General features: G+C 48.1%; 1 protein-coding gene across 1 annotated transcript in view; it reads left to right on the top strand.

Moving 5' to 3' along the window:
• Positions 1 to 27,332, top strand: part of LOC116740470 — a 176,760-nt gene that overhangs the window by 50,295 nt on the left and 99,133 nt on the right. Inside the window, exons 21-32 of the mRNA XM_032606118.1 lie at positions 2,084 to 2,243; positions 2,476 to 2,555; positions 7,080 to 7,266; positions 8,342 to 8,497; positions 8,925 to 9,058; positions 10,256 to 10,414; positions 16,447 to 16,627; positions 21,754 to 21,965; positions 23,594 to 23,782; positions 24,199 to 24,338; positions 25,377 to 25,539; positions 25,662 to 25,748. Coding sequence (XP_032462009.1) covers positions 2,084 to 2,243; positions 2,476 to 2,555; positions 7,080 to 7,266; positions 8,342 to 8,497; positions 8,925 to 9,058; positions 10,256 to 10,414; positions 16,447 to 16,627; positions 21,754 to 21,965; positions 23,594 to 23,782; positions 24,199 to 24,338; positions 25,377 to 25,539; positions 25,662 to 25,748 — 1,848 coding nt within the window. The remainder of the gene's footprint in view (positions 1 to 2,083; positions 2,244 to 2,475; positions 2,556 to 7,079; positions 7,267 to 8,341; positions 8,498 to 8,924; positions 9,059 to 10,255; positions 10,415 to 16,446; positions 16,628 to 21,753; positions 21,966 to 23,593; positions 23,783 to 24,198; positions 24,339 to 25,376; positions 25,540 to 25,661; positions 25,749 to 27,332) is intronic.

The raw sequence follows: 27,332 nt of genomic DNA, 5'->3' as shown, positions 1-27,332 counted from the left end.
CCTACGGAATGGCTCCTCCTTTCCCAGCCAGGTTCTGGGTCTCCCTAGGTCTTCTACTCAGGCCTCAGCCTTGGGGATCACTCATAAAGACATAAGCCTCCTCCCTGGAGCAGGACCAGCTGGGCTGGTCCTGCTGTAGTCTCCCTCCTGCCTCAGGACCCTTGCACATGTTCATCAAGCCAGGGATCCTCTGTCCCTGGCTTGATGACTTATAACTCTGAATCAATCTTCAGAGCTCACTTTAGGGGGGTCACCTCCTCAGTGAAACCTGCCCTGATTACCCGGAAGTGGTCATATTCCCTTGTTATGTGCTCTAGTACGATCATGTTCCTTCCCTTTAGATCACATTTGTGTTCATTACTGAAACCAGTTGGTTAAGATCTGTCTTCCCCACTAGTCACTCAGTTCCTGGGAACAGATCCAGTGCCTGTTTTTCTCACCCCTGTGTCCCCAGCACCTGGCACAGAATGGGCACTCAGCAGCCCCCTATCTGATTTCCCAGTTCCCGCTCTTGTCTCCTTACCATATGTTCTCCACCAGCAGCCAGACAGACCTTCCAAAATCCCAAAATGACTGTGTCCCTCCCCTGCTCAGAACTCTCCAGTGGCTCCTATTCCTCTCAGAGTAGGACCCACTCGCCCTGACCAATAGGCTTTCACTGATCCAGCCATGCCGGCCTCTCCTCCCCATCTCCGCAAATGTTTACCAGGCTCACCGCTCTCCAGACACACCGACCTCCTCCTTATTAAATGCCAAGTGCATTGCTGCCCCAGGGCCTTTGCACTGTTTCCTCTGCCTGGAACAGTCTTTCCCAGACATCCACTCAACTCCTTCCCTTGCTTCCTTCAAGTCTCATCAAATGCCCCCTCCTCAGAGGCAGCTTCCCTCCCTGACCGCCCAGTCCAGAACAACGACCCTGTCAGGACCCCTGACCCTCCGAGTTTGTCAGCAGAGTGCTCAGCAGCTGGTGGTGGTGAGCTGCTGGCTTACCTACTTCTGTGTCTGGAGGTCCTGTGCCTCCGCCTCTAGAATGTAGGTGCCAAGAGGGCGGGACTTTGTGTCTAACACTCAGTTGCATTCCCTGTGCCTGCAGCTGTGCCTCACACACAGGAGTCAACATTTATTGGTACTAAATGAATGACGATGATGCGGGGTTGGTTTTTTAAAAAATTAATTAATTTTTATTTATTTTTGGCTACATTGGGTCTTCTTTGCAGTATGTGGGCTGCTCATTGTGGCTTCTCTTGTTGCGGAGCACGAGCTCTAGGCACGTGGGCTTTGGTAGTTGTGGCACGCGGGCTCAGTAGTCGTGGCTCGCGGGCTCTAGCGCGCAGGCTCAGTAGTTGTGGCGCACGGGCTTAGTTGCTCTGCGGCATGTGGGATCTTCCCGGACCAGGCCTCGAACCCGTGTCCTCTGCATCGGCAGGTGGATTCTTAACCACTGCACCACCAGGGAAGTCCCTGGTGCAGGTTTTTAAAGGGGGCCCGTGTCTTAGGCTGTGTTTTCCCAGAAGCAGACTGGAGCCAAGGATTTGGGTAAAAGTGTGGATGAAGAAAAGACTCCAGGAGGACCCAGGAAGAGGGTGGAGAAAATAGGGTAGGGAAGGGGAAGAAGCTGAGCAGGAGTGATGGCAGGTGCGGTGGCAGCCTCAGCGTGATCCCTGGAGCAGGAGTTTATCTCAGAGTTTGGTCCCCTTGAGGCTAAGGAGCCGGGATGTTTTTCCCTCCTGTGCCGGAGGGCAATGCTCTGGAGGTCCCAGGTGCCAGGGGTTAAGAGCAAAGTGCACGGAAGCTGGGAGATGAGCATGCTGAGCTGGTCAAGGGGTCTGAGGGGATCTGGGCAGGGTGCCGATGGTGTGCGATAAGCCTCCTTCCCTGGCTGTTTGCTGAACAAACTGAGATCCTGTCCCTGTGGTCCTGAGTTGTCCTGTAGGACTCTCCTCCAGGATACGGATCCCCAAATTCCTGGTTTGGGGCTTCTTATCTGTTCTTAACAGGACAAGGATAAGCATAAGAACTCAAGTTTTTGAAGGTGGGGGGCCTGGATGGGTTCTTGATCTTGAGGACTCTGCTGTGTTTCCAGAAGGACTGCTGGCTCCCTCAAGAAGCCTCAGCCCACGTCTTCATGGGCACACCCAGGTCGGAAGTGCCCAGGGACGTCGGGGTGGATGTCAGCTACAGCTGGCCCCAGAGGAAGTTCCGGCTCAAGCTTCTCCATCCCAAGAAGAAAATTGAGTTGGACGGTAATGACAGTGTTCCTACCCATCACCGTGCCCTCGGCCATGTGCCAGATGCAGCCCGCTCACTGTGGATTCCTCAGCCACCCTCTGAGGTCGGCACTAAATATAGCCCCATTTTATGGGCGAGGAGCCACAGGCTCGGAGATTAGGAAGCCAGCAGGACATCCCCTGGTGAACACAGGGGCGGATCCAGGATATTGAACCCTGGTCTCTAAACTCTCGTTTTGTCTCCCAGGAAAGATTGACACTCTGCAAAGTGGCTGCATGGGTCACCTGGAACTGATACTGGACGACAGGGACGTCTACTACATCAAGGTTTGTTCCCTGTCCTCAGCCCACCGGCGTTGGCTCCTGCCACCTCCCTGGGCATTTCAAGCCCCAGTCCCTGTTTACTCATCACCACCTCCTTTGGTGTTTTAGCTGTTCTTCTCCTTCCACCTACCAATAACGTTTGTGACTTCTTGTTACCCAGAAGAGTAGGAAGAAGAACAAAATGAGCTCAAATCTCACCACTATTGATGTCATAAATTGATAATATTAGTAACACAGGAGCATGCTTTAAAAAATTCAGAGTAGAGAAAGGTATAAAAAGGTAAGTGAGGGCTTCCCTGGTGGCGCAGTGGTTGAGAGTCCGCCTGCTGGTGCAGGGGACACGGGTTCGTACCCCGGTCCGGGAAGATCCCACATGCTGCGGAGCGGCTGGGCCCGTGAGCCATGGCTGCTAAGCCTGCGCGTCCGGAGCCTGTGCTCCGCAACGGGAGAGGCCACAACAGTGAGAGGCCTGCGTACCGCAAAAAAAAAAAAAAAAAGGTAAGTGAAAGAGTGCCGCTCCCCAGATTTCCAGAAGAAATGTCAATGCACACACCAAGAGATCTGTATGAGTTCCCCAGGGCTGCCTTAATTAACAAAGTGCCCCAAATTTGGGGGTGCTTAAACAATGGAAATTTTCCCCTCACAGTCCTGGAGGCTGGAAGTTCAAAATCAAGGTGTTGGCAGGGTTGGTTCCTTCTAAGGGCTGTGAGGGAGAATCTAGTCCATGCTTCTCTCTTAGTTTTTAGTAGCCTCAGGCATTTCTTGGCTTGTAGATGGCTGTCTTCTCCCTGTATCTCCACGTTGTCTGCCTTCTATAGGTATCTGTGTCCAAATTTCTCTTTTTGTAAGTTTACCAGTCATGTTGGATTAGGACCCATCCTAATGACCTCATTGAATCATCTGCAAAGTCCCTTTTTCCAAGTAAGGTCACATTCACAGGTCCTGGGGGTTAGGACCTCAACTTCTTTTGAGGGGGAGCACAGTTCAACCCATAATACAGTTCAACCCATAATACTATAGATTTATAAAACCTTTGAGTTTAGTTTTATTCTTTGCATGCTGCTTTTTTTTTTTCAGTCAAAAATATATCTTTTTGTACCAGCACATACTGGTACAATTTAATTTAGTTAAAAAAATAGGTAATACATTTAAATGATTCCAAGTTCAAAAGGTACAGAAGGGCATAGAACTGAGCGTCTAGTACGATGGCCCCTATACACATGACTATTTAAGTGAGTCAGAGTAACAGAAAGTTAAAGATATGCTTTCTCAGCTGCACTGGCCACTTTTTAGAACCTTCCCATCATTGTAGAAAGTTCTATTGGTCAGCATAGGTATAGAGTTAAAAACTTTCCCTTACGCCCCTCCTCAAAGCCAATCATTGTTCATTTTCTGTGACTCCTCTTAGAAATCATCTATGCCCACAATCCCCAAATAGATATCAATATATTTCGCCCCCATCTTTTATTTTAAAAACAAGAATGTCTACCATGTATTTTGAATGGCCAGATAATAGTCAATGGGATGGAATTTATTTAGCTGGTTCCGTAGTGGAGGGCTCTGGAGTTTTTCCCGGGTTCTTGGTCTTATAAATCACCCTTCCACCTTCAGGGTAAATTCTTAGCAGTGGAATTCCTGGAGCAAAGGTGTGTGCATTTTTCTCTTCGTTATAGGTACTTTTTAAGGTTCTCAACCAGGAGGACCTGGATGGGACTCAGTGGGTCCATTGAAGCCCCTGCAACTGTGCAGAAGTTTTGTGTCTGTCCCCCTTCTGGGGAGAGGGTTTAGACCTTCCATCTGATGCTCAGGCAGGTCAGTGACTCCAAAAAGGACAAAAACAGCAGGTGTAGACTCGCTCCTGCCAAGCAGGACCTCTGGGCCCCTTTGGCCGTGAGTCTGATGATTCTGCCTCGGTCTCCAGTGATTTCTCAGAGAGGTCTGGGTTGAAAGTCTGGAGCCAGGGCTGGAATTTTTGCTACATAAACACACACTCAGCTCCTAGATCTGCTTCCTGTCCGGGTGGGAAGACCAAATATCAGGGGAGAGCATCTTCCCCCTAAAGCCCCAGCTGCTTGACGGCTGAGACTACAAATCGTTTTCAGAGCTCCCGGGAGCCCTCGAAGCAATCCCTGTTCACTAAGCGCACAAGTGCTGATTGCCTGCACCTCCCTGCAGACCTGCCTGCCGCTCTCCAGAGGGCTGTCTGCAGCCTGGAAACATTGGCCTTTAGAGAAACTCCAGTTCTAGCTGCCTCAGACCCATCATGATTAACGGTAACAGCTGGGGCTCTGGAACTTTCCAAAGCCTGTTCTCGGTGGGGGGGGGGGGGGCACGGGTGACTTTGACCCCGGGTCCCTCTTTTAGTCCTCTTGGTAAGCCCATAGGAGATGAGGAAACTAAGGCAGATGAGCTCAGGAATGCAAAGCAGCAAAGCTGGGTTCGACTCAGCTGCGTGTTTATGGGGTTTAAGGATGGCATGGAGGAAAGTGTTAGATTTCAGTGCCCCCTCCGCTGGGTGCAATGATAGAGCATCCCCAAGTCCCAGGTTACCTGGAGAGCCCCAGTTTACTGTTGACCCAGCTCAATATGATTAGTGGTCTCTTTAACCGTTAAGTGTCCTGGTTTGGATGAGAAATTCTGCAATCATCCTGTTCATGGGCTGCACTTTGAGAACAACTACAGCTACTGCCGAGAAGCTTCTGATACAAACCAGAGAAAATCATCTCCAAGACACACCATTAAGTGAGAGAAGCAGAGGAGAGTGGAGAGCCTGCATCTTTTTTTTGTGCAGAGTAAGAGGGGACGTGCACGTGTGTGATGGAGTGCACACGTACACACACGTGCGTGCACACGCACACATACACACATACATACAGGCTCATACATATAGGCCCATGCTGTCTCTGGAAGATGCCCAAGAAGTGGACACAGTGGTTGCCTTGAGGGAGACTGGGAGACCAAGAAGGGGAACGAAACCTATATTTTTCATTGTCTTTATTAACTTATTCAACGACTGTTTATCAAGCACCTACAATGTGCCGGGAAGACAGCACACAAAAGAGATACACAAAATTCTCTCCTTTTGGAGCTTACATTCCCATAGGAGAGATAATCAGTAAAATAAATAAGCAAATTGTTGTGATAGGAAAAGGGAATCAGTGAGCTGGATCCAGGGGTCTGAAGTTATGTGAGAAGAAGGGTCTGAGGGTTGGCTTCAGTTTTATTTTTAAAAATTTTTATTATTTAAAAAAATTTTATTTGGCTGCGCCGGGTCTTAGTTGCAGCACGCGGGATCTTCGTTGCAGCATGCGGGATCTTTCTTTAGTAGCGGCATGCGGGATCTTTAGTTGCGGCATGTGGGATCTAGTTCCCTGACCAGAGATCGAACCCGGGCCCCCTGAATTGGGAGTGTGGAGTCTTAGCCACTGGACCACCAGGGAAGTCCCACGGCTTCAGTTTAAAATAGACCGACAGGGTAAGCCTGATTGAGAAGATAGCTTTTAGCTAAGACATAAAGCGTGTGCAGAAGAGAGCCATGTGGTTCTCTGGGGGAAGGGTATTGCAAGTAAAGAGCACAACATGTACAAAGGTTCTGGGGCAGGAAAGTGCACCGAAGCACAGCCTGAGCCCCCGTGTGCTTGGAGCGGAATAGGAGAAGGGACAGAAAGGTGGGAGGACAGATCACGTAAGGCTTTGCCAAAGAGTGATCAGAAGAGAGTGATTTGTGACCGTTGTCAAGGAACAAAGGCAAAAACAGGATTTACAAGAGAGTATAAAGTAGTGGACAGTCTGGAAATAGGTCGTTTTTACATCTTTTGGGTAAACAGATCAGCTGGCAGCAGCAGAGAGGTCCTTGGGATTGGTCTACAGTTGGGGTGGCCGTCAGAGATGACAGCTGCCATGGCTACGGGCTGTAGTTGCTCTGGAAAACCTCAATGATGGAGACACAGAGCACGTTTGGGGCCATCTGTGTGTCCTGCCTCCCGGTGTCTGTGGGCAGTTTTGCCTGCGTCTGGCCAGGGCTGCACTGCTGACTTCCGGAGACAGTCTTGGCCTTGTTGGCCTTTGCAAGGACTTTGGCTTTTACCCTGAGGAAGAGAGGTGTGCCATGATCCTATGGAAGGGCTTGCCCTGGTCACCAGGGTGGGAGCCAGGAGAGCCGGGAGAAGAATGTCACAGGAACACAGTGGCGATGAGCAGGCTCAAGCTGGGGCAGTGGTGGAGGTGGCTGAAGTGGTCGGGTCCCTGAATATTCTGCAGGGAGAGCTGGCCAGAGTCCCTGATGGATTGGATGGGGTGTTGAGGTTGGGGGGATAGGGAGGAAGGGTCCTTCAAACTTATGTTTGAATTTGTAACAGAGATGACCTGTTTTGAACAATATTGAGCTTAAGAAATTGCAGGAGGATCAGCCTAGAAGCCCATTAGCCAGGCTGTGTCTCCTGCCCTCTGTCCGCTCCTGGTTCTTGCGGTCCGGGTGGAGCCTGCTGGCAGAGCCTGTCCCCTCAAGGGATGCTGGGGCCTTTCCAGGGCCGGAGCAACCTGTGGCCAGCAGCAGGTGGTGAGGCTCAGCGGATCGAGGCCCAGCTGGAGGTGAAACTGGTGACATCGGGCAGCCCTGTGGTCCTCGCCGGGAACCTCAGCCGGCAGGCAGGCAGCAGGCTGGCCTTCTCCGTGTCACTGAGCAACCTGCTGAGTGACCAGGCCCATGTGTCAGGTAGGAGGAGGGACCCCTTTCTGCCACTTTTCTTCAATGGCCAGGCTTGGGGAGGGGAGGGTGGAGTGCCCCACTTGGAGTCCCCATCACCCGATCCCCCAGTATTCACATTCCATCCAAGGAAAATCCAGGCTCTGTATCTGCTCGCAGCTTCTGCCTGAGTCCCCCAGATGCCCCTCCAATGCGCTCAACTGCTCTGCAGGAACCGTCAACCAGCACCTTTTGGGGTGTTTGGATTCTGACCCACATTACATGTCACACAATGTGTAAAAAACACATTTCGCATTTTGACCCGAATCGCATGGGGCACTGTTTGTATCTTGAGCATGCAGCCTGGCCTGGGTACTGACCAATCTGACCAGATGCCCACCCTGGTGCCAGAGCTGGCTTGGAGCCCTCCTGGCGATGCCGCTCGTGGGGTGTTCTTGGAGATTCCTGGGGAGTGATGTGAGTGGCTAGGGCTGTTGACTAGCTGGCCTATGCATTTTTTTTTTTTGCGGTACGTGGGCCTCTCACTGTTGTGGCCTCTCCCGTTGCGGAGCACAGGCTCCGGACGCGCAGGCTCAGCGGCCATGGCTCACGGGCCTAGCCGCTCCGCGGCATGTGGGATCTTCCCAGACTGGGGCACGAACCCGTGTCCCCTGCATCGGCAGGCGGACTCTCAACCACTGCGCCACCAGGGAAGCCTATGCATTTTTGATATTTTAACCTGCATGGCTATACCTGTGTGATCTGGCTGAATATCAGTGTAGCAGAAACAAGTTTCAGAAGGTGAAATTTACCTGATGATCCTTGATGCACTGTCATTTATGTTCTGGTCCATTCTATTTTGTTCTACTTTATTTAAAACTTTTGGTCTGGACCCACAAAAGTGACTTTTGGGGTTGCCACCTGGACAGTGCAAAACACTGTCAGTGGCCCTGATGGCAGCATTCCTTGGCGGAGACTCAGGCACTGGTTCTATCGCGATACCCACCTGGGCGGTTCCCACTTCCTTTCCTCACCTGGTGCTGGGGGTAGGGTGTCAGTCTCTGGGGCGCAGGCCATGACCACACCATGCCTGCTCTCCCCGCAGCACTGCTGGAGAAGAAGGTGGAGGAAGGGCAGCAGGTGGTGGCCCTGGATGGCGAGCTCTTCGTGCCAGGGCTTGTGGGGGTGCGCACCCAAGGCCTGCTGCGGCAGCGGGCCCGCCTCTGGACGAGCTCCCTGAGGATCAAGTATGGCCTCCTGGGTACGGCACCGCATGCTGGCTGCGGGCGAGGTGGGGAGTGGCCGGACCTGCACCGTCTCCCGGGGCTGTGGCTCCAAGGGCTAAGGTGCCACTGTCACCTCGGGTGTTTTGGCCTCACCATGAGGCTCCTTAGCTAGTGAGTCATCCCATTGGCTTTGTGTGGAGCTGAGCACCTGCCTGTTAAAAAAAAAACAAAACAAACAAAAAACACTACGTGTGTGTGTGTGTGTGTGTGTGTGTGTTGGGGGGGGACATAAATCGGTCTCTTAAAACCTCCCCATCGGCAGGTTCCAATGAGTGACATTAGGTGAGGCAGATCCAGGGGGCTGGCTGAAGCTGGGCTGTACTGGACGCTCCTCTGTTTGCAGTGAGGATGGAGGGCTACCTGGCAGAGGAAGGGCAGGGGTTTTTGGGTTGCCCTGCACAGGTCAGGCGAAGCAGCTGGTACAGGAGTGCAGCACCAGGCAGAAGCTGCGGGTGGAGAGCGGCTCAGAGGCCACCTACAAGCTGGAGCTGGACCACGAGCTCCACTGCACGCAGATCCCAGCATTCAGCCACAAGGTGGGTGCCGGGGCTGGGCGGGGGGTCTGGAGAGAGCCCCCGGGGTTAGGGAAGTGGTGGGTGAGCACCCTGAACCCATCGTCAGAGAGATGTATTTACTCAAGGTTGTGAATGGGAATGGATTAGGAATTGGAACTTTAGTCTCATCTTTCCCCTGTTCATTTGGTGTTTATTAAATACCTACTCTTTACCCAGCACTAGGGGAGAGCTGTGCTTAAGGCAGCACCTGGTCTCTGCCATTCCATTGCTGGGGGAGGGTGTGTGGTAGAGAGCAAGAGACATGGACCAAATCAAGGGAAACGTTAAGTTCCATGGGTGGTAAACAGGACGGAGGCCGAGAGAACGTAGCACAGGGGAGTCTAATTTGGACAGGGCAGCAGGGAAGGCTTCTTTGGGGGAAATGAATTTTAAGCTGAAAATTAAAATATGAGATAGTTCTGTTCCCAAGGAAGTGTGCCACAGGCAGAGGGAACAGCAAGTGCAAAGGTCCTGGGGCTGGAGGGTGATTGGAGCGGTTAAAGAACTGGCAGTTCATCAGAGTGGCTGGTGGGGTGAGCAAAAGGGAGAAGTGACTGTTCCTTTATTAATTGTTACGAGTTTGCTTCTCCCCCTGAACTGTTGCCCCCACAAGGGAGGGGGCTTCTGGCTTCTTCATTCCTGGCTATCTAGTGCCCAGCGAAGTATCTACTTGGTACTTGGGGGAAAACGTGTTCAGTGAGTGAATAAATGGATGAGCCTGTGTTGCCTCGACCTGTGGTTCAGAGGTAGGAGGAGACAGCGGCTGCCAGGAGCCCACAGGTGGGAAGGCCCGATCCACAGAGGATCTGTCCAGGGAGCCGGAGGCTGCTGTGGGAGAGTGAGGGCAGGGGGAGATTTTGGGTTCATATGAAGCAGATCAGGAGTCATCTTCCCATGGCAGCTGACTCTTTCTACTCCTTGTCAGGGCATGGACCAGCGTGGGGCACGTTAGCTTTTCACCTCGGGGCCAGAATTTAAGGGGACACCAGAAACTGTGAAGGTGAATCGTATTCTAATGCAATATTTTACAAGATCAAAACCAGTGCAAAAAAATCTGTGCTTCCTACAGAGCTGTCACCCCAGAAAAGCAAGCCTGCATCTCAGGGCGGGTGGTTGTGGGGAGGCTCAGGTCTGCGTACACAAGGCTTCCTTGGGGGTCTCCCTGGTGGGGTGTCCCAGGTCCAGCTGCGGCATGAGGAGGGCTCAGGCCACCTCCACTGGGAGCTGGAGGCGAGCTATGGGAGGCACTGGGATGACAGCCGCAACAAGAGGCACCTCCGCATCAACCAGACCTTCCAGAACGACTCGGGCCCAGCCCTGAGCAATTACTTCATGGAGGTGAGTCCAGCCTCCGCAGAGCCGCGTCCCTGGGGCTCAGCTTGCACATGGCAGCTGGGCAGCCCCGCTGCCTGTCCCTGCAGGTCTTGGTTGCAAGGACGCAGGAGCTAAAACTCAGGCTCAGAGACCTTACCTGTGGCATCTCCAGCCCCCTTGCCCCTGGGGCAGTTAAACATTTGCTGGTGTGCCAAGGGGCAGTTTGCAAGAGGGGCTTGGGAAATACAGATTTCCAGCGTAAAAATGCATTTTGGAAACGGTTCACTTGCAGGTTTTCCTGGAGGGTGAGCTCTTTTTGGTAAATCAGGAATAACTGAGTGCTTAGCCCCTGAACAGGTATGTGCTCTTATAAGGCACACGTTACCTTTCTGAGTTTCCTAATTGTTTTTAAAAGTGTTTAATTGTGGTAAAATATATGTAACATGACGTTGACCATTTTCACCAGTTTTAGGCATATAGATCAGCAGCATTAAGCACCCTCATATTGCACGGCCATCACCACCGTCTATCTCAAGAACTTTTTCATCTCGTAGAACTGAAACTCTGTACCCATTAAACAGTAACTCTCCATCCTTCCCTCCCCCAGGCCCTGCAACCACCAATCTACTTTCTGTCTCTCTGAATTTCACTACTCTAGGTAAATTCATATAAGTGGAATTGTATAGCATCTGCCTTTTTGTGACTGGCCTATTTCACTTAGCATAATATCCTCAAGGTTTATCCACATTGTAACATGAGTCAGAATTTCCTTCCTAGTCTGGATAATACTCCATTGTATGGATGGACCCCGTTTTTTTGATCCATTCATTCATCAGTGGACACTTGGCTTCCACATGTGGCTTGTGTGAAGAGTGCTGCTATGAACGTGGGTGTACTAATATCTGTATGAGTCCCTGGTTTCCATTCTTGGGGGTGTATATCCTGAAGTGGAATTGCTGGATCATACAATAATCTGACTTTTAATTTTTTGAGAAACTTCCATACTCTTTTCCATAGGAGCTGTACCATTTCACCATCTTAACATCAGCACACAAGGGTTCCAGTTTCTCTACATCCTCACCAGCACTTCTTAATTTCTGGGTTTTTTTTATAGTAGCCATCTTAATGCGTATGAGAATCTTGTGGTTTTGGTTTGCATTTCCTTAGTGGTTGATGACACTGAGCATCTTTTCGTGGGCTTATTGGCTGTCTAATTATCATCTTTAGAGAAATGTCTGTTCACATCCTTAGCCCATTTTGAATCAGGTTTCTTTTTTTCTTTTTTTTTTTTTTTGCGGTACGTGGGCCTCTCACTGTTGTGGCCTCTCCCGTTGCGGAGCACAGGCTCCGGACGCGCAGGCTCAGCGGCCATGGCTCACGGGCCCAGCAGCTCCGCGGCATGTGGGATCTTCCCGGACCGGGGCACGAACCCGTGTCCCCTGCATCGGCAGGCGGACTCTCAACCACTGCGCCACCAGGGAAGCCCTGAATCAGGTTTCTTGATTTTGTTGTTGTGGTTGTTCAATTGTAGTTCTTTATATGTTGTGGATATTAACGCCTTATAAGATATATAGTTTACAAATATTTTCTCCCATTCCGTGGGTTGCCTTTTTACTCTATGAGTAGCATCCTTTGTTGCACAAAAATGTTTAATTTTGATGTCGTTCAGCTTATTTATTTTGACTTTTGTTGCCTGTGTTTTAGGTGTCATGTTCAATAAATCAATTGCCAAATCCAATGTCACGAAGCTTTTCAATCCCATGTTTTCTTGTAAGAGTTTTATGGTTTTAGTTCTCATGTTTAGGTCTCTGATCCATTTTGAGTTGAACTGTGTATATTCATTCTTTTGCATTGAATATACAGTTTTTCCAGCACCATTTGTTGAAAAGGCAGTCCTTTCCCCCTACCATAAATGTGAGTTTATTTCTGGGCAATCTATTGTATTCCATTGGTCTATGTGTCTGTCTTTTATGTTGCAACATACTGTTTTGATTACTGTAGCTTTGTGAGACCTCCCACTTCGTTCTTCTTTTTCAAGATTGTTTTGGCTATTTGTGGGTCCCTTGAGATTCCATATGAATTTTAAGATGGACTTTTCTATTTCTTCCAAAAAAAATACCGTTGAGATTTTGATAGGGATTGCATTAAATCTGTAGATTGCTTTGGGTAGTATTGAACCTTAACAATATTAAGTCTTCCAATTCAGGAACACAAGATGTCTTTCCATTTATTTATGTCTTCTCTAATTTCTTTCAGCAATGTTTTGTAGTTTTCAGTGTACAAGTCTTTTGCCTCCCTGCTTAACTTCATTCCTAAGTATTAAGTTGATTTTAAATCATACCAATACTCCATGAATAAATTCTCCTTGTGAAAAAATATAACATTTAAAGTAAGGCTAAAATTCCCTTTCACAGTTACCATCACTTTTCCTGGTCCCCTCCTCAGCTGCCTGGAGAGAACCATGGTTATAATCTGGAGAACTGGAAAGGAGATCTTTTTCTATACGTTTGCTCTGTGGAGCTGTCACAAGCACTTAGTTTTGTTTGGTGAGTCATGTTGTATGTCCTTTAGCAATGGACCTTGGAGAACTTCACGTGTTGTTGTTGTTAATTAATTAATTTATTTATTTTTGGCTGCGTTGGGTCTTCGTTGCTGTGCACGGGCTTTCTCTAGTTGCGGCGAGCAGGGTCTACTTTTCGTTGTGGTGCGCGGGCTTCTCATTGCGGTGGCTTCTCTTGTTGCGGAGCACGCTCCAGGCACACAGCCTTCAGTAGTTGTGGCTCGCAGGCTCTAGAGCACAGGCTCAGTAGTTGTGGCACATGGGCTTCGTTGCTCCACAGCATGTGGGATCTTCCTGGACCCGAGCTCAAACCCATGTCTCCTGCATTGGCAGGCAGATTCTTAACGACTACGCCACCAGGGAAGCCCCTATTGAATCATATTCTTGATTGAAGTCATCCTTGGATAACCTTACCTACCTCTGATCATACCCTGCTTCTGTCAACAGAAGCAGAAGAAGTTTCTTATTTCTGGAAAACATCTGGCTCCAAGGGTCTTAGTGAAGAGATTAGAGGTTTGTGGCAGCATTTCTGCAAGCCTTCGTAAGCGTGGCAGACACCATGCAAGGTTCTGGGGAGACAGGTATGAGTAAGATAATCTTTATCTTTAAGAAGCTGACAGTGAGTAGAAGAGGGAAAGGCAGAGTGATCAATGGTGAGCCATTAATTATTGCCAGACTATGTGTCAGAGGCTTTGTTTGTATTATCTCATTTAATCCTTGTGAGGCAAGAATTATCTCTTCTCACTTTACAGAAGAGAAATGGTGTAAACAGACTTAGCTGAGGTCTCACAGCTACTATGTGGCAGAATTGGGATTGAAAGTCCAGTCTGCCTCCTTTCAAACCTCAGGCTCTTAGCCTCTTGGCTGGACTGAACAGTGCCAGACTTAATTTACTATAAAATAAATTTACTATAAAATAATTGACTAAATGATCTGTCAAGAGAAAACTCTTCCCAGTTCATTCTATGCAGCCATTATTATCCTGATGCCCAAACCAGAGGAAGACATCATAAGAAAAGAAAAACTAAAGACCATTACTCTTATAAACACAGATGCAAAATCCACAAGAAAATACTACCAAACTGAATTCAGCAATATATAAAAAGGATTACACAACATGACCAAATGAGGTTTATCCCAGGAATGCAAGGTTGGTTTAACACTTGAACATCCATCAAGGTAATACATCATATTAATAGAATAAAGGACAAAAACCACATGGTAATTTCAATAGACACAGAAAAGTATCTGGCACAACACCATACCTTTTCATGATAAAAGTACCCAACAGTCTAGCAATGAAAGGGCACTTCCTCAACCTGATAAAGGCCATCTATGAAAAACCCACAGCTAATATCATACTTAATGGCAAAAGGCTAAGTACTTTCCCTCTAAGATCGGTAACAAGATAGGATGTCAGGATGTCTGCTTTCACCATCTGTATTTAACATTGTGCTGGAGGTTCTAGCTAGGTTGATTAGGCCAAAAAGAAAAAAGAAAGAAAAGGCATCTAGATTGGAACGGAAGAAGTAAAACTATTTCTATTTACAGATGATACGATCTTGTATATAGAAGACCCGAATGAACTCACCAAAAAATCTATTAGAGCTAATAAATGAGTTTATCAAAGTTTCAGGATACAGGATTAATATACAAAAATTAGTTGTATTTCTCTACACTAGCAATGAAAAACCTGAAAATGAAATTAAGAAAGCAATTTCATTTACATTACCATCAAAAAGAATAATAGGAATAAATTTAACAAAAGAATGTAAAACTAATACTCTCAAAACTACAAAACATTGTTGAAAGAAGTTCAAGAAAACCTAAATAAATGGGAAGACATCCCATGTACTTGGATTGGAATATTTAATGTGAAGTTGGCAATACTTCCTAAATTGATCTACAGATTCAATGGTCCCCATCTATTCCTATCAAAACCCGAGTTATCTTTTTGCTAAAATTGACAAGCTGATCCTAAAATTCATGTGGAATTTCAAGGGACCCAGAGTAGACACAACTGTCTTGAAAGAGAAGAACAAAGTTAGAGGATTCACTTTTATTGATTTCAAAACTTACTTCAAATCTACGGTAATTAAGACAGTATTATGGTAGTGGTGTAAGGATAGACATATAGACCAACAGAGTAGAATTGGGAATCCAGAAATAAACCCTCGTATTTACAGTTAGTTGATTTTTGACAAGGGTGCCAAGATAATTGAAGAGGGGAAAGAATAGTCTTTTCAACAAATGGTGCTGGGACAATGGATATTCACGTGTAGGAGTATGAAGTTGGACCCTTACCTCATACCATATATAAAAACAAACTCAAAATAGGTTGTAGACCTAAATTTAAGAATTATGAAACTCTTAGAGGAAAACATAAGAGTAAATCTTTATGACCTTGGATTAGGCAAGGGTTTCTGAGATATGACACTGAAAGTATAAGTAATAACAAAAATACTTTGGTCTTCATCAAACTTAAAAACATTTGTGCTTCAAAGGACACCATCAAGGAAGTGAAATAACAGCTCACAGAAGGGAAGCAAACATCTGCAAATCGTATGTCTGATAAGGGATTTGTATCCAGAATATATGAAGAACTCTTACAACTCAACAGGAAAAAGACAAAGGATTTGAATAGATATTTCTCTGAAGAAGGTACACAAGTGGCCAATAAGTACATGAAAAGTTGCTTAACCTAATTAGTCAGTAGGGAAATTAAATCAAAACCACAGTGAGATGCTGCTTCAAATCCACTAGCATAGCTGAAACAGAAAAAAAAAAAAAAAAGACAATAACAAGTGTTGGTGAGGATGCAGGGAAATTAGAACTCATATTGGTGGGATCATAAAATGGTGTGACTGGAAAAAGAGTTTGGTGTTTCCTTAAAATGTTAAACGCAGAATTACCATATGACCCAACAATTCTACTCCTAGGTACTCAAGAGAATTGAAAACTTATGTCCACACAAAACATTTATAGCAGCATTATTCGTAATAACCCAAAAGGAGAAACAACCCAAATGTTCATCAATGGATGAATAGATAAAGTGATTTATCCACACAATAGAACGTTATTCAGTAATAAAAATGAACTTCTGACACCTGCTACAACATGGATGAACCTTGAAAGCATCGTGCTAAGTGAAAGAAGCCAGACACCAAAGGCCACAGAGGCCTTTGTATGATTCTATTTGTAAGATTCTATTTGTAAGCAATGATTCTATTTGTAAGCAATGATGATTCTATTTGTAAGCAATGTCCAGGCTAGGTAAATTCATAGAGACAGAAAGTAGGTTAAAGGTTTCTGGGGTCTATGGGAAGGAGGCAATGGGGAGTGACTGCTAATGAGTGCAGGGTTTCTTTTTGGGGTGGGGTGGGGTGGAGCAATTCCTGGTAGCCAGGGATCTCAGGTGGCAGTGGAGAGCCAATGGAATGTTCTAGGTCAGGAACAGCGTGATCTGATTTGCATCTTGGGTGTGGGTCTCCTCCAGTTTGTGCTGCAGGTGCCCGCGAGGCAGGTGGATTTCCATACGCAGCTGCACCACTTGAGCCTCCGCCAGCCCCACGTGGAGAGCAGCACATACCTGAAGGTGCAGTACAATGGGCGGCTGCCCTTCGTGGCAGGCTTGCAGTGGAAGGACACATCCAGGGCCACCCTGTGGAAGTGGGAAGGTGAGTGTCATCTAGGGAGTGTCCTTGGTTAGTGGTGAAGACTTCTGCCCTCTAGGCCTTTGCTCAAGCCATGCCCACTAACTGGAACACCCTTCCCTTTTGTTTGCCTGGGTAATTCAAGACTCAGACCTCACATGCGGCCCAGGAAACTTAAAAATCACATCCTGATTTCTTACCCTCATCCATAGAGCTCTACATTACAGGGCCTTGCCTACTTCTCCAACCTTATCTCACCCTACTTTTCCCATTGCCCATCATCCTGCAGCCCCACTGGCCTCTCTTCTGTTCCCCAGACATACCTCAGGGCCTTTGCACTTGCTCTTCTTTCTCCCTGGAACACTCTTTCTCTCCTTTAGAAAATGAATTTACCATGGTTTTATCCTTGAATTAATTTTTTGAACTTATTTTTATTGAAGTAATACAGAGTTTAAAAAGTGAATTAGACTATGACTTGGTAATTGTTGAAGATGGGTGAGTGTTATATGGGAGCTCATAATATTCTGTGTTCATGTAATATGTACTTGAAAAAATTTTAAGTTTTTAAAAGTTAAAATTATAGCCAATACAGTAATTTTCTGCTTCACGTCTTCCAATCCCAAATTTTGCGAAAATGGCGAGCACTGTAAATTCTTTTTGCTGTTTCTTATCAGACCATCCATCTTTTATAATAATCACACTTCTTTCTTTCTTTTTTTTTTTTTTTGCAATACGCGGGCCTCTCACTGTTGTGGCCTCTCCCGTTGCGGAGCACAGGCTCCGGACGCGCAGGCTCAACAGCCATGGCTCACGGGCCCAGCCTTTCCACGGCATGTGGGATCTTCCCGGACCGGGGCATGAACCCGTGTCCCCTGCATCGGCAGGCGGACTCTCAACCACTGCACCACCAGGGAAGCCCCACACTTATTTCTTGATTTTTATTTCATAGGCATTCTCAATATATTTCTTACTAGAGAGGAAGAAAATTTAACTCTTACACCAGCCCTTTTCACATGCCTATTTCCCTCCATCCCCCTAAAAGAGTTATAGTTTGTTAATAGTCAATGTTTACATCATTGTGGTGATAAATGTCCCTCACAGCTGAGGCACATGGTATACTAGGATTCTAACATTTTGTTTTTCCTGGAGCTATAAGAGCCTTTTTTCCCCGTTTGATTAGTTTTCTATTTTCCTCCTACTGATTATTCCCAGAATTTTTAGCAACAATGCAAAATTCTTCTCCAGGTTGTTGAACACGTCAGATCACTTACCAGTTTCAATCTGTTCTCATATTTTTCTTGTAGACCCTCTTCCTGGAGCCTCTGTTCTGCTGCTCCAGTGTAGACCAGTTGCACAGCTGTAGTCCTAGGGCATCCCCTCACTGTCATCCTGGGAGTGCCTTCCACTTCTCTGGGTCACAGCCCCTGCTTCTTGCACTCGTGTCACATGCACTCATGTCAACCACAAGTCTGTGGTTTCTTGGTTAACTTCTTTGTTCCGATGGAGTGCATCTTCCAGTAGCTTCCTGAGAGAGGGTGCATGGGAGATACATTCATTAGCTAGGGCTGCTTTAACCAATTACCACAAACTGGGTGGCTTTAAACAACAGAAATTTATTCTCTCACAGTCCTCGAGACTAGAATTCTGAAATTAAGGTGTCATCAGGGCCACTTTCTCTCTGTGACCCTGGGTAGAATCCTTCCCGCCTCTTCCTACTTCTAGTGGTGACCACTGAGGCTTCATGTTCCTTGGTTTGTAGCTACATTGCTCTAATCTCTGCCTCTGTTGTCACATGGTGCTCTGTGTGTGCGTCCATGTCTGTGTCCAAATTTCTCTCTTCATATAAGGACACCACTCATCAGATTTAGGGCCTCCCCTACTCCAGTATGATCTTATTTTAACTAATTTTATCTGCAATGACCCCATTCCCAAATAAGGTCACATTTTGAGGTACCAGGGGTTAGGACTTCATATCTTTTTGACAGACACAATTCAACCTATAACAGGATGTAAACATTTTGAAACCCTGAATGTTTAAACTCTTTTTTTTTTTTTTTTTTTTGACGTGGACCGTTTTTAAAGTCTTCATTGAATTTGTTACGATATTGCTTCTGTTTTATGTTTTGGTTTTTTGGCCGCGAGGTATATGGGATCTTAGCTCCCCGACCAGGGATGGAACCTGCAACCCCCTGCATTGGAAGGCAAACTCCTAGCTACCGGACCACCAGGGAAGTCCCTAAACTGTCTTTATTTGATCTGGCTGAATAGAGAATTCTAGGCTGGAAATTATTTTCCCTTGGGATTTTTGAAGACGTTGCTCCACTGTTGATTTGAATCAGTTGAGAGGTCTGGTGCTATTTGTGATCCATCATCTTTTGTCTATGACCCTTTTCTCGCTCTCTGGAAGCTTCCAGGAGCTTTTCTTTATTCCTAGTATCTTTAAATCTTATGATGATGAGCCTTGGCATGAATCTCTTTTCATTCACCGTACTGAGCACTTAGGCCCTTTCCATTTGGAGACACACCATTTGGGTCTTGGTAATTTTCTTGTACAGTTTCTTTGGTAATTTCCTTCCTTCTGTGTTCTGGAATGTCAGATGTTTTCCTCAGAAACTAAGCCTTTAATTTTCTTTCTTTTCTGTCCTTTGTTCTGTCTCTTTGTCCTTTTGTTCTGTTGTGAGGGCTGATTTCCTCAACTTCATCTGCCAGCCCCTGTACTGTTGTTTTAATTTTAGCTAGCTTATATTCCCAAGAGCTCATTTTTTGTTCCTGAAAGTTCTTTTCTTAGAGTGTCCTGCTCCATGAATACATTATATTCTCTTCTCTGAAAGCATAAATTATAGAATTGGGGGGCTTTGGTCTGTTCTCCCTGAGTTTCTTTTTTCTTTTTATTTCTGAAGTTCCTGTTAGTGGCTTTTCCCACATGCCAGGCAAGACTTGGATATGTGCTTTTGTTTAAGAGTCGGTCACTTGGAACTTGTTTGGAAGGATGCTCTATGTGTGGGGGGGTGGTGCTCTTTTTTAAAAACTTTATTTTATTGAAGTGTAGTTGATTTACAGTGTTGTGTTAATTTCTGCTGTACAGCAAAGTGATTCAGTTATACATATATGTGCATTTTTTTCGTATTCTTTTCCACTATGGTTTATCACAGGATATTGAATAGTTCCCTGTGCTATACAGTAGGACCTTGCTGTTTATCCATCCTATATATAATAGTTTGCGTCTGCTAGTCCCAAACTCCTAATCCATCCCTCCCTCACCTCCCACCCCCTTGGCAACCACAAGTCTGTTCTCTGTGTCTGTGAGTCTGTTTCTGTTTCATAGATAAGTTCAATTGTATCATTTTTTTAGATTCCACATATAAGTGATATCATGTGATATTTGTCTTTCGCTGTCTGACTTACTTCACTTAGTATGATAATCTCTAGGTCCATCCATGTTGCTGTAAATGGCATTATTTCATTCTTTTTATGGCTGAGTAGTATTCCATCGTATATATGTATGTGTGGACGTGCTCTTGTTGACTGGTGGGCTTCCCTGTTGCGTGGTTGGGTGGGGTCCTGGCTCTCCCTGAGGAGCTGGGGCCCATATCTGTGGAGCTTTTTTTTTTTTTTCAGTTACTCTGTTCTTCTGTGGAGCAATCTTCCCATCTCCTGTGGGACTGGTACCTCAGGGCAGGGCATTGGGCTGCTCTGTATTCAGTATCTCCCTGTTCTCAACTTGGCAGCTTACCCACTGCCCTCACTGTGTTGGATCCCCCTGCATCCTGGCCTCTCCGCCTCAGTTTCCCCACATAGTGAATCTCCCATCTCCAGCAGGAGGTGGGGGAGGGTTTCTTCCCTTTGACAGACTCCACTGCCTCTCATTTAGGGCTCAGCTCAATGGTTATGTGTTTATGGGAGCCTTCACTGACCTGCCTGACCTTAGTCTAACTCCCTCTTTCTTTTCCTTCCTAGCACTCAGCATTTTCTACTTAGGGTAGGTCTCATTGTATGTTTATTTGTTCGAGATCTCTCCCCCATCCCCTTACCACCCCCAGACTGCAAGTTCCATGAGGGCAGTGACTATGCCTCCTTGTTCACTGCCGAGTCCCAAGTGTCTCGAGCAATATTTACTGAATTAGTCCTTGAGTGATTGGGAGTATTTATTACAAAATATGAGAGGGGTCCAGCAACCTGGTTTTAGTTCATCATGGAAGGGCAAAAGTTTATGCAAAATGTCAACTTTTTTTTTTTTTTTTTTTTTGCGGTACACGGGCCTCTCACTGTTGTGGCCTCTCCCGTCGCGGAGCACAGGCTCCGGACGCGCAGGCTCAGCGGCCATGGCTCACGGGCCTAGCTGCTCCGCGGCATGTGGGGTCTTCCCGGACCGGGGCACGAACCCGTGTCCCCTGCATCGGCAGGCGGACTCTCAACCACTGCGCCACCAGGGAAGCCCGCAAAATGTCAGCTTTTTGATGATGGTGACGATTGGTCTTTACTCTTCTGAATGGGTGCTTCCTCTATCCCAAGACCCAGTGATCAGTACTGTTGTACCCATTTTAAAGATGATGGAAGCACAGGTTTGAAGAGGTCACACAGTTTGGAAGAGTAAAGGCCATGTTCTTGATCACCCCACCCCAGTGCCCCCTCTCCAACTGTCCCAGCATTTCTTTTGTCTAATATGTCATGAAAAAATTTCAAACATACAGAAAAGTGCAAAGAGTTGTGCAATGAACACCAACATACTCTCAACCTAGATTCTACCATTAACATTTTACTCCACCTGCCTTCTTACACATCTGCCCACTTAGCCATCCATCTTATTTGTTGGTGCAGGTCAAATGAAGTTGTAAACTTCAGTACAGTTTCACCCCTACACATTTCAGTATTGTATCATTAGCTAGAATTGCACACATCTCCAAGGTACCATTTGATGAGTTTCGACAGGTGCACAGACCCGTGACACCCAAGCGCCTGCCAAAATTCAGAACGTTACCATCATTCCAGAAAGTTCCCTTATGCTCCGTCCCAGTCATTCCAAGTTTTGAGATACGCCCATAGTGACCGTGATGAGACTATGGGAGCCTCTAGCTCGCTGCCTGCGCTCCCTTCTTCAAAAGCTCCCCTCTTGCCGGGGATGCCAGTTTCTTCCTCTCTGCCTCTCTTAGGAGCCTTGAACCTGGATAGTCCATGGCTGATGGTCTCGGCGGCTCACAGGCTGTACTGGCCCCACCGAGCCACGTTCCAGGCTGTTTTGGAGCTGACGCTGGGCAAGGCCTGGACCCTCAAGAATCTGGTGATGAGCATGGCCTGCAAGAGCCAGGCCCTCCACAGGGAGGGCAAGATCCACGTCTACACCCCAGCTACCACCTACCTCCGGGTGCGCATGCTTGGCCACACCACCTGCCCCTCACTCCCGCCCCTGCAGACAGGGAGCCTGATTTCCTGCAGTTTAGATCTGTGCAGGGGGTTAAAACCGAGGTCCGGGGTCGATAACAGGTCGCAGATGTGTGACATCTGGCTCACACACTATTAACGTTCTTCAGAATTTGTTGCCAAGTGAGTTTGGGAGAAGGAAACAAAATAAATCTCAATTTCCCATATTCTTGCTTAGCAGCTGGTAAAGTAAAATATTAAAGTCGTTTGAAGTGGTACCTCGGAAACAGGTAGACATCAGGCTTTTGCTTAATTCCAGAATGGAAACTTCAAGGATGTAGGTCAGCTTCCCACCACCTGCTCAGTGTAAGTCTGCTTCTTTGCACACATTTGATCGTTTGGCCGTAGAAGCATAACAGCGTTTGGAAGAAAACCAACCAGAGAAGGACTTCCCTGGTGTCACACATGGGATCCTGGCACATCAAGCCTCTCCCTGTGTTGGGATGATGAGCGGACACAGGGTGTGGTCCAGGCCTGGGGCCCAGAAGGAGGCAGCTCGGTGGGCATGCTAGGGGACAGCTCAGTCCCCTCTGAGGCAGAGGCCAGTGGCACCAGAGTGGAGTCGGAAGGAGCAGGTGACTCCTGGCAAGCTTAGGGACCCTGAGGAGGCCACTGTGTGACAGATAGACCCAGGACAGGATACAGTGTGGGGTTGACCAGCCCGTTCCTTCAGATGACCCAGCCCAGGGAGGGGCAGATGGTGGCCTGGTGGTTTGAAGGTGTAGCTGACTGATGTGCTGACAGATTTGCTGATGGATTGGTTGGGGGAGGGGGTGAAGAAAAGACAAGTAACCCCAAGTTTTTGGTTCAAGCAGCTGGGTGGAAGCAGGTGCCGTTTGCTGAAATGGGGAAGCCAGCAGTGAAGGGCCTGCAGGTTCTGGGGGAGACCTGAGGTCGGTGACATAGGGGGTAAGGTCTTGGGGAGTTCTAGTATTTGTCAGGAGGTTCAGTAATTCCCAAAGCCCATCTTGGCCCTGTCACCTCTCCTCGTGAGTCCCCCGAGGGAGCTGCGTGGACAAGGGACAGAGGCCAGCCGGGCACGAGGCACCTTGATGTTCCTAGTAGGGCTTGTGCCAAGGGCGCTGTGCTGGGGTACACAGCCCAGCACAGGGCTGAAGTGCTGTGCCTCCCCCAGCCCCAGTACAAGCCAAAGTAACACTCCTCCCAGGGCTCTGAACACCATGACGGTGATGCAGGGACAGAAAGCCACCTGCGAGCGTGTGCCCTTCAAGACACAGAGACCCTGCCTGCTAATAACAGTGGCTCAGTAGATCCTATTCCCTCCTTGAGCTGAAGGGAAGAGAGGGGAAGGGATGGTCTTCTCTGATAACTCAGATTCACTCTCTGTTCGGGGTTGAGAGAGAGAGAGCAGTTTTTCCTCTTTCCTCGTGACCCTGTACGGAACAACCAATTCTGCTTGGACCCATTGGGAAAGGCCTCGCAGAGATGGCATTGGAGGGGTTTTGAAGGATGAATGGGAGCTCACCAAGTGGAACTGGGGAGAAAGGACATCCCAGGAGGAGGAAATAGGGTGTGCAAAGGCACTGGCCAGCCTCTTCACCCTCACTGCAGGTTTCCACAGTGACAGCCGTAGCACAGAGCATCTTTCGCAGCTGGGGTGAAGTAGAATCAGCCTGGAGTGCAGCAATGCAGGGTGAGATCCATGCCGAGAACAGTCAGGACCGTAAGATCCTTCACGGCTGGTTGAAGGGCCCCCAGCAGGAGTTGAATTTAACGGTGGCCTACAGGCATACAGAGCAGGTAAGGGGTTCAGGCGGCCCGTGCTGGAGGCTCTGCCATCGAGAGACCCCAGATCCATCACCTGGGATGGGAAAGGGCTACTTGGCCTATGACCTTGGGCCTCCCTGAGCCTCAGTTTCTTTATCTGTAAAATGGGCCCCAGCCATATTAGCACAGACCTCAGAGCAAAGGTCAGCCACCTGGAGCTGGAAGCCCAAGTCCTTCGTTCCTGCTGGGCACCTGGGGCGGTCTGGCCATGGCAGTGTCCCTGTGCCACCTCGTGGTCTGACGAGGTGGAGGCAGCAGCCCTTCTCGGGTGGTCATCCCCAGGGTGATGAGCGGGCAGTGGGAGCTGCCCCTGGTGACCCCCAGGGCAGGATGTTTAGCAGCTTGGACCCTGCGGGCATCCCTCTGCATCCGCCTGGTCCTCGTTGCAGCCATGGAAGAGCCACGTGTCGCTGACGGCTCTGGGGGCCAGTGCCGGGGGCCAGCGTCAGGGCCTGCAGCTGGAGGGTGAACTGGAGGAGCTAATGCAAGACAGGAGGTCGTACCAGAAGCAGGGGACTTTCTTCCTTAGGTATGTTTGGCCCCTTCCCCCAGGCCGATTCCCCTGAGGTGTGGTGCCGGCATTGGTCTCCCCTTCCCCAGCATGGAGGGTCACCAGGGAGCAGGGTGTGCAGTGCTGCCTGGAGGGGCCCAGACAGAACCCAGAGCTCAGAGACGAGTTGCCCCCCGCCCCCCGAAAGCCCCCATGTCCCTCACCCCCTTCCATTAGTGTGCTACGGTGGGCACAGAAATCAGTTTCATCACCCCAGCCTGAAAACTGCTCTGGGGAACCATTTCAGTTCTTGGAGGCACAGGGGTTAAAAAGCTTGTTCTTTGTGGGGGGCGAACAGCACAGGGTTGGAGTCAACAGCCTGAAGTCCAGGCTGTGCACTGACCAGCTGAGGGACCTTAGCCATCTACTGTCAAAACAACAGCAATAACCCAAAAGTAACAGCAACTGTCATTTGCAAAGGTCTCATTCATTTCTTTCTTTCATTTATATTTATTGAGCACCTAGTATGTGCCAAGCACTTTTCTGGGCCTGTGGAGAACAGCAGAGAATAAAAAGGACAGAAATCCTTGCCCCTAGGGCATTTGCATTCGTGGCACATACATTATCCCTAATAACTCCACTGCTGTGTGAGTTGGGTATTATTATTTTAGCCCCCACTTGACAGATGGGAAGACTGAGGTACAGAGAAGTCAATCAAGTCCTTTGCTGCCCAAGGTCACAGAGCTAGTGAAAGGCTGAGCCTGGATTCCAGCCCCAGTCTGTGTGACTCCTGACCCCATGTGCTGCCTGGCCCTGGGTCTCTGCTGCCAAGTGGTGACCCCAGCTGTGTCCAGCTCACTGGGTTGTCAAGAGGGCACAGCGGGATGGTGAATGGGTGTTGATTGGCAAATGTAGCGCACAAGGGCTGCTGTGTGTCCTGATGTTCTTCTCCTGTCTGTGACAAAGTCTTAACTCTGCAAGACAGTGACAGGCCCAGTCTGAGCCCCTGGGCCACAGTTGTCCCCTGACCCTTTAATGCTTTAATGACTTCAGCCTGTTTCCCCCTCTCCACGCCAGGCACCCGTGGACTCTGCCCATCCCGCAAAGCATCCTCCTGCAGGAGACCTTCACGGCGGACAGGCAGCACCAGCGTTACTCCCTGGAGACAAGGGTTGTTCTGGATGGCCAGGAGGAGACCCTGCAGACCATAGTCCTGGGCTACCAGGCCGGGCACCCATATGTGAGTGGGCTCCAGGGTGCAGTGGGAAGGGGCCTGAGAGCAGGAGGGAGGGCCCTATCTGCCTCTGACCCATCTCTGTATGTGTGTGTGTGTGTGTGTGTGTGTGTGGTTGTCCCTCCCAGGTCTGCGCGGGCCTGACCCACCCATACAACGGCAAGGCCATCCCCAGGAACTTGGAGGGGTGCGTGGTTATGTGGAACCAGCACGTCGTAAGTGAGGATCCCAGAGACCTTTTCACCCCAGCGGTCCCCAGTTCAAGCTGTCATCTTCTCTCACCTGGATGAACAAAACATTCCCCTGCTTGAGTATTCTGTTCCACTTTCTCTGCCTGATCCAACCTACTTGACATTAGTCTTCCTAGGAGTGAAACTCGTTTTGCCTCTGTGTCCTTAGCAAATTATCTCATGTCTCTGGACTTCAGTTTCCTCATCTGTACAATGGAGACAGCAACCCTCTTACACGGTGGTTGTGAGGATCAAAGTGTAGTACAGTGGTCTCTCTCGAGTACTTACGACATGGCCATAGGCCCTCATCCAAGTCTCCTTCCTGACCCCTCTAGGAGTAGCATCTGGGAGGTGACTCCATTCTCCAGCAAGCATTTATTGGCACCTACTGTGTGCTGGGCCCTGGACAAGGAAGATAGTGGTGGTTTCTCCCTTGTGGGATATCCAAAGGCCTGAGGGTGAAACCGGGCCAGCTGTTGAACATGGAGACCTGTGCTTCTGGGACCTCACTTCCCCGCCTGTTAAAGTGGGCTGTAAGCAGCCCCCAGGTTTGGGAGCTGAAGTTCTTGGAGCTCCTGAGGGGAAACAGCAGGCAGGATGGCCACCCAGAACACCTGCAGAAATGTTTCCCAGTGATGTGTACTGTTTTCTAAACCAGACATTGCAAGATGGTGACGTGGGCCGGATCCAACCTGCAGATGCGTTTTGTTTGGCCTGGTCAGAATTTAAATTAAAAAAATAATAAATTATCAACATTTAAAATCAGAAGGCTGGGAGTAAAACCCGGATCTCTGCTTCTAATTTTAAAAAAATCAGAAGATCTGACCCACCCACCAACAACAGGCTAGAACCAAGTAGATGGGGATCCTTTAATGTAGTTTAATTTGGCTGTCCGTTCTTTTTAAAACCCTGTCTTTGTTTAATGACACACATTTTTCTCTTCTCTTGGACCTTTGTTTATTCTCCCTCCATCCAGCCTCTAAAATAAAGCTGTGTATTCTTTTAAAGATGTACACCAATGATAAAATTCTGTGGCAAGAAATTTTTAGCTTCTCAGTCAGCACAGGTGGGAAAAGGTGGCAACCTGCTACTTGTACGTTGCGTGGGCAGAAGCTAAATTGTTGTTGAGTGAATAAGTGATTAGCTCTGTGTATGCATTTCCTATTGCTACTATAACAAATTACCACAAACTTAGCAGCTTAAAACAACACAAATATATCTTAACATTTCTGGAGATCTGAAATCCAAAATGGGTTTCACTTGGCTAAAATCAAGGTGTTGCCAGGATTGCATTCTTTCTAGAGGCTCCAAGGGAGAATCTGTTTCCTTGCCTTTTCTAGCTTCTAAAAGCCACCCATGTTTCTTGATTCATGGTCCATTTTGCTAAAAGCTAGCAGCGTAGCATCTTCCACTCTCTCTGACTGTGACCCTCCTGCCTCCCTCTTATAAAAACCCTTGTGATGGGAATTCCCTAGTAGTCCAGTGGTTAAGCCTCCATGCTTCCACTGCAGGGGACACGGGTGTAATCCCTGGTCAGGGAACTAAGATCCTGCATGCCACGTGGCATGG

Source organism: Phocoena sinus, chromosome 15 (genome assembly GCF_008692025.1).
Source record: "Phocoena sinus isolate mPhoSin1 chromosome 15, mPhoSin1.pri, whole genome shotgun sequence".
Lineage (NCBI taxonomy): Eukaryota > Metazoa > Chordata > Mammalia > Artiodactyla > Phocoenidae > Phocoena > Phocoena sinus.
The sequence above is the reverse complement of the archived record's forward strand: the minus strand, read 5'-3'. Positions and strand labels throughout refer to the sequence as shown.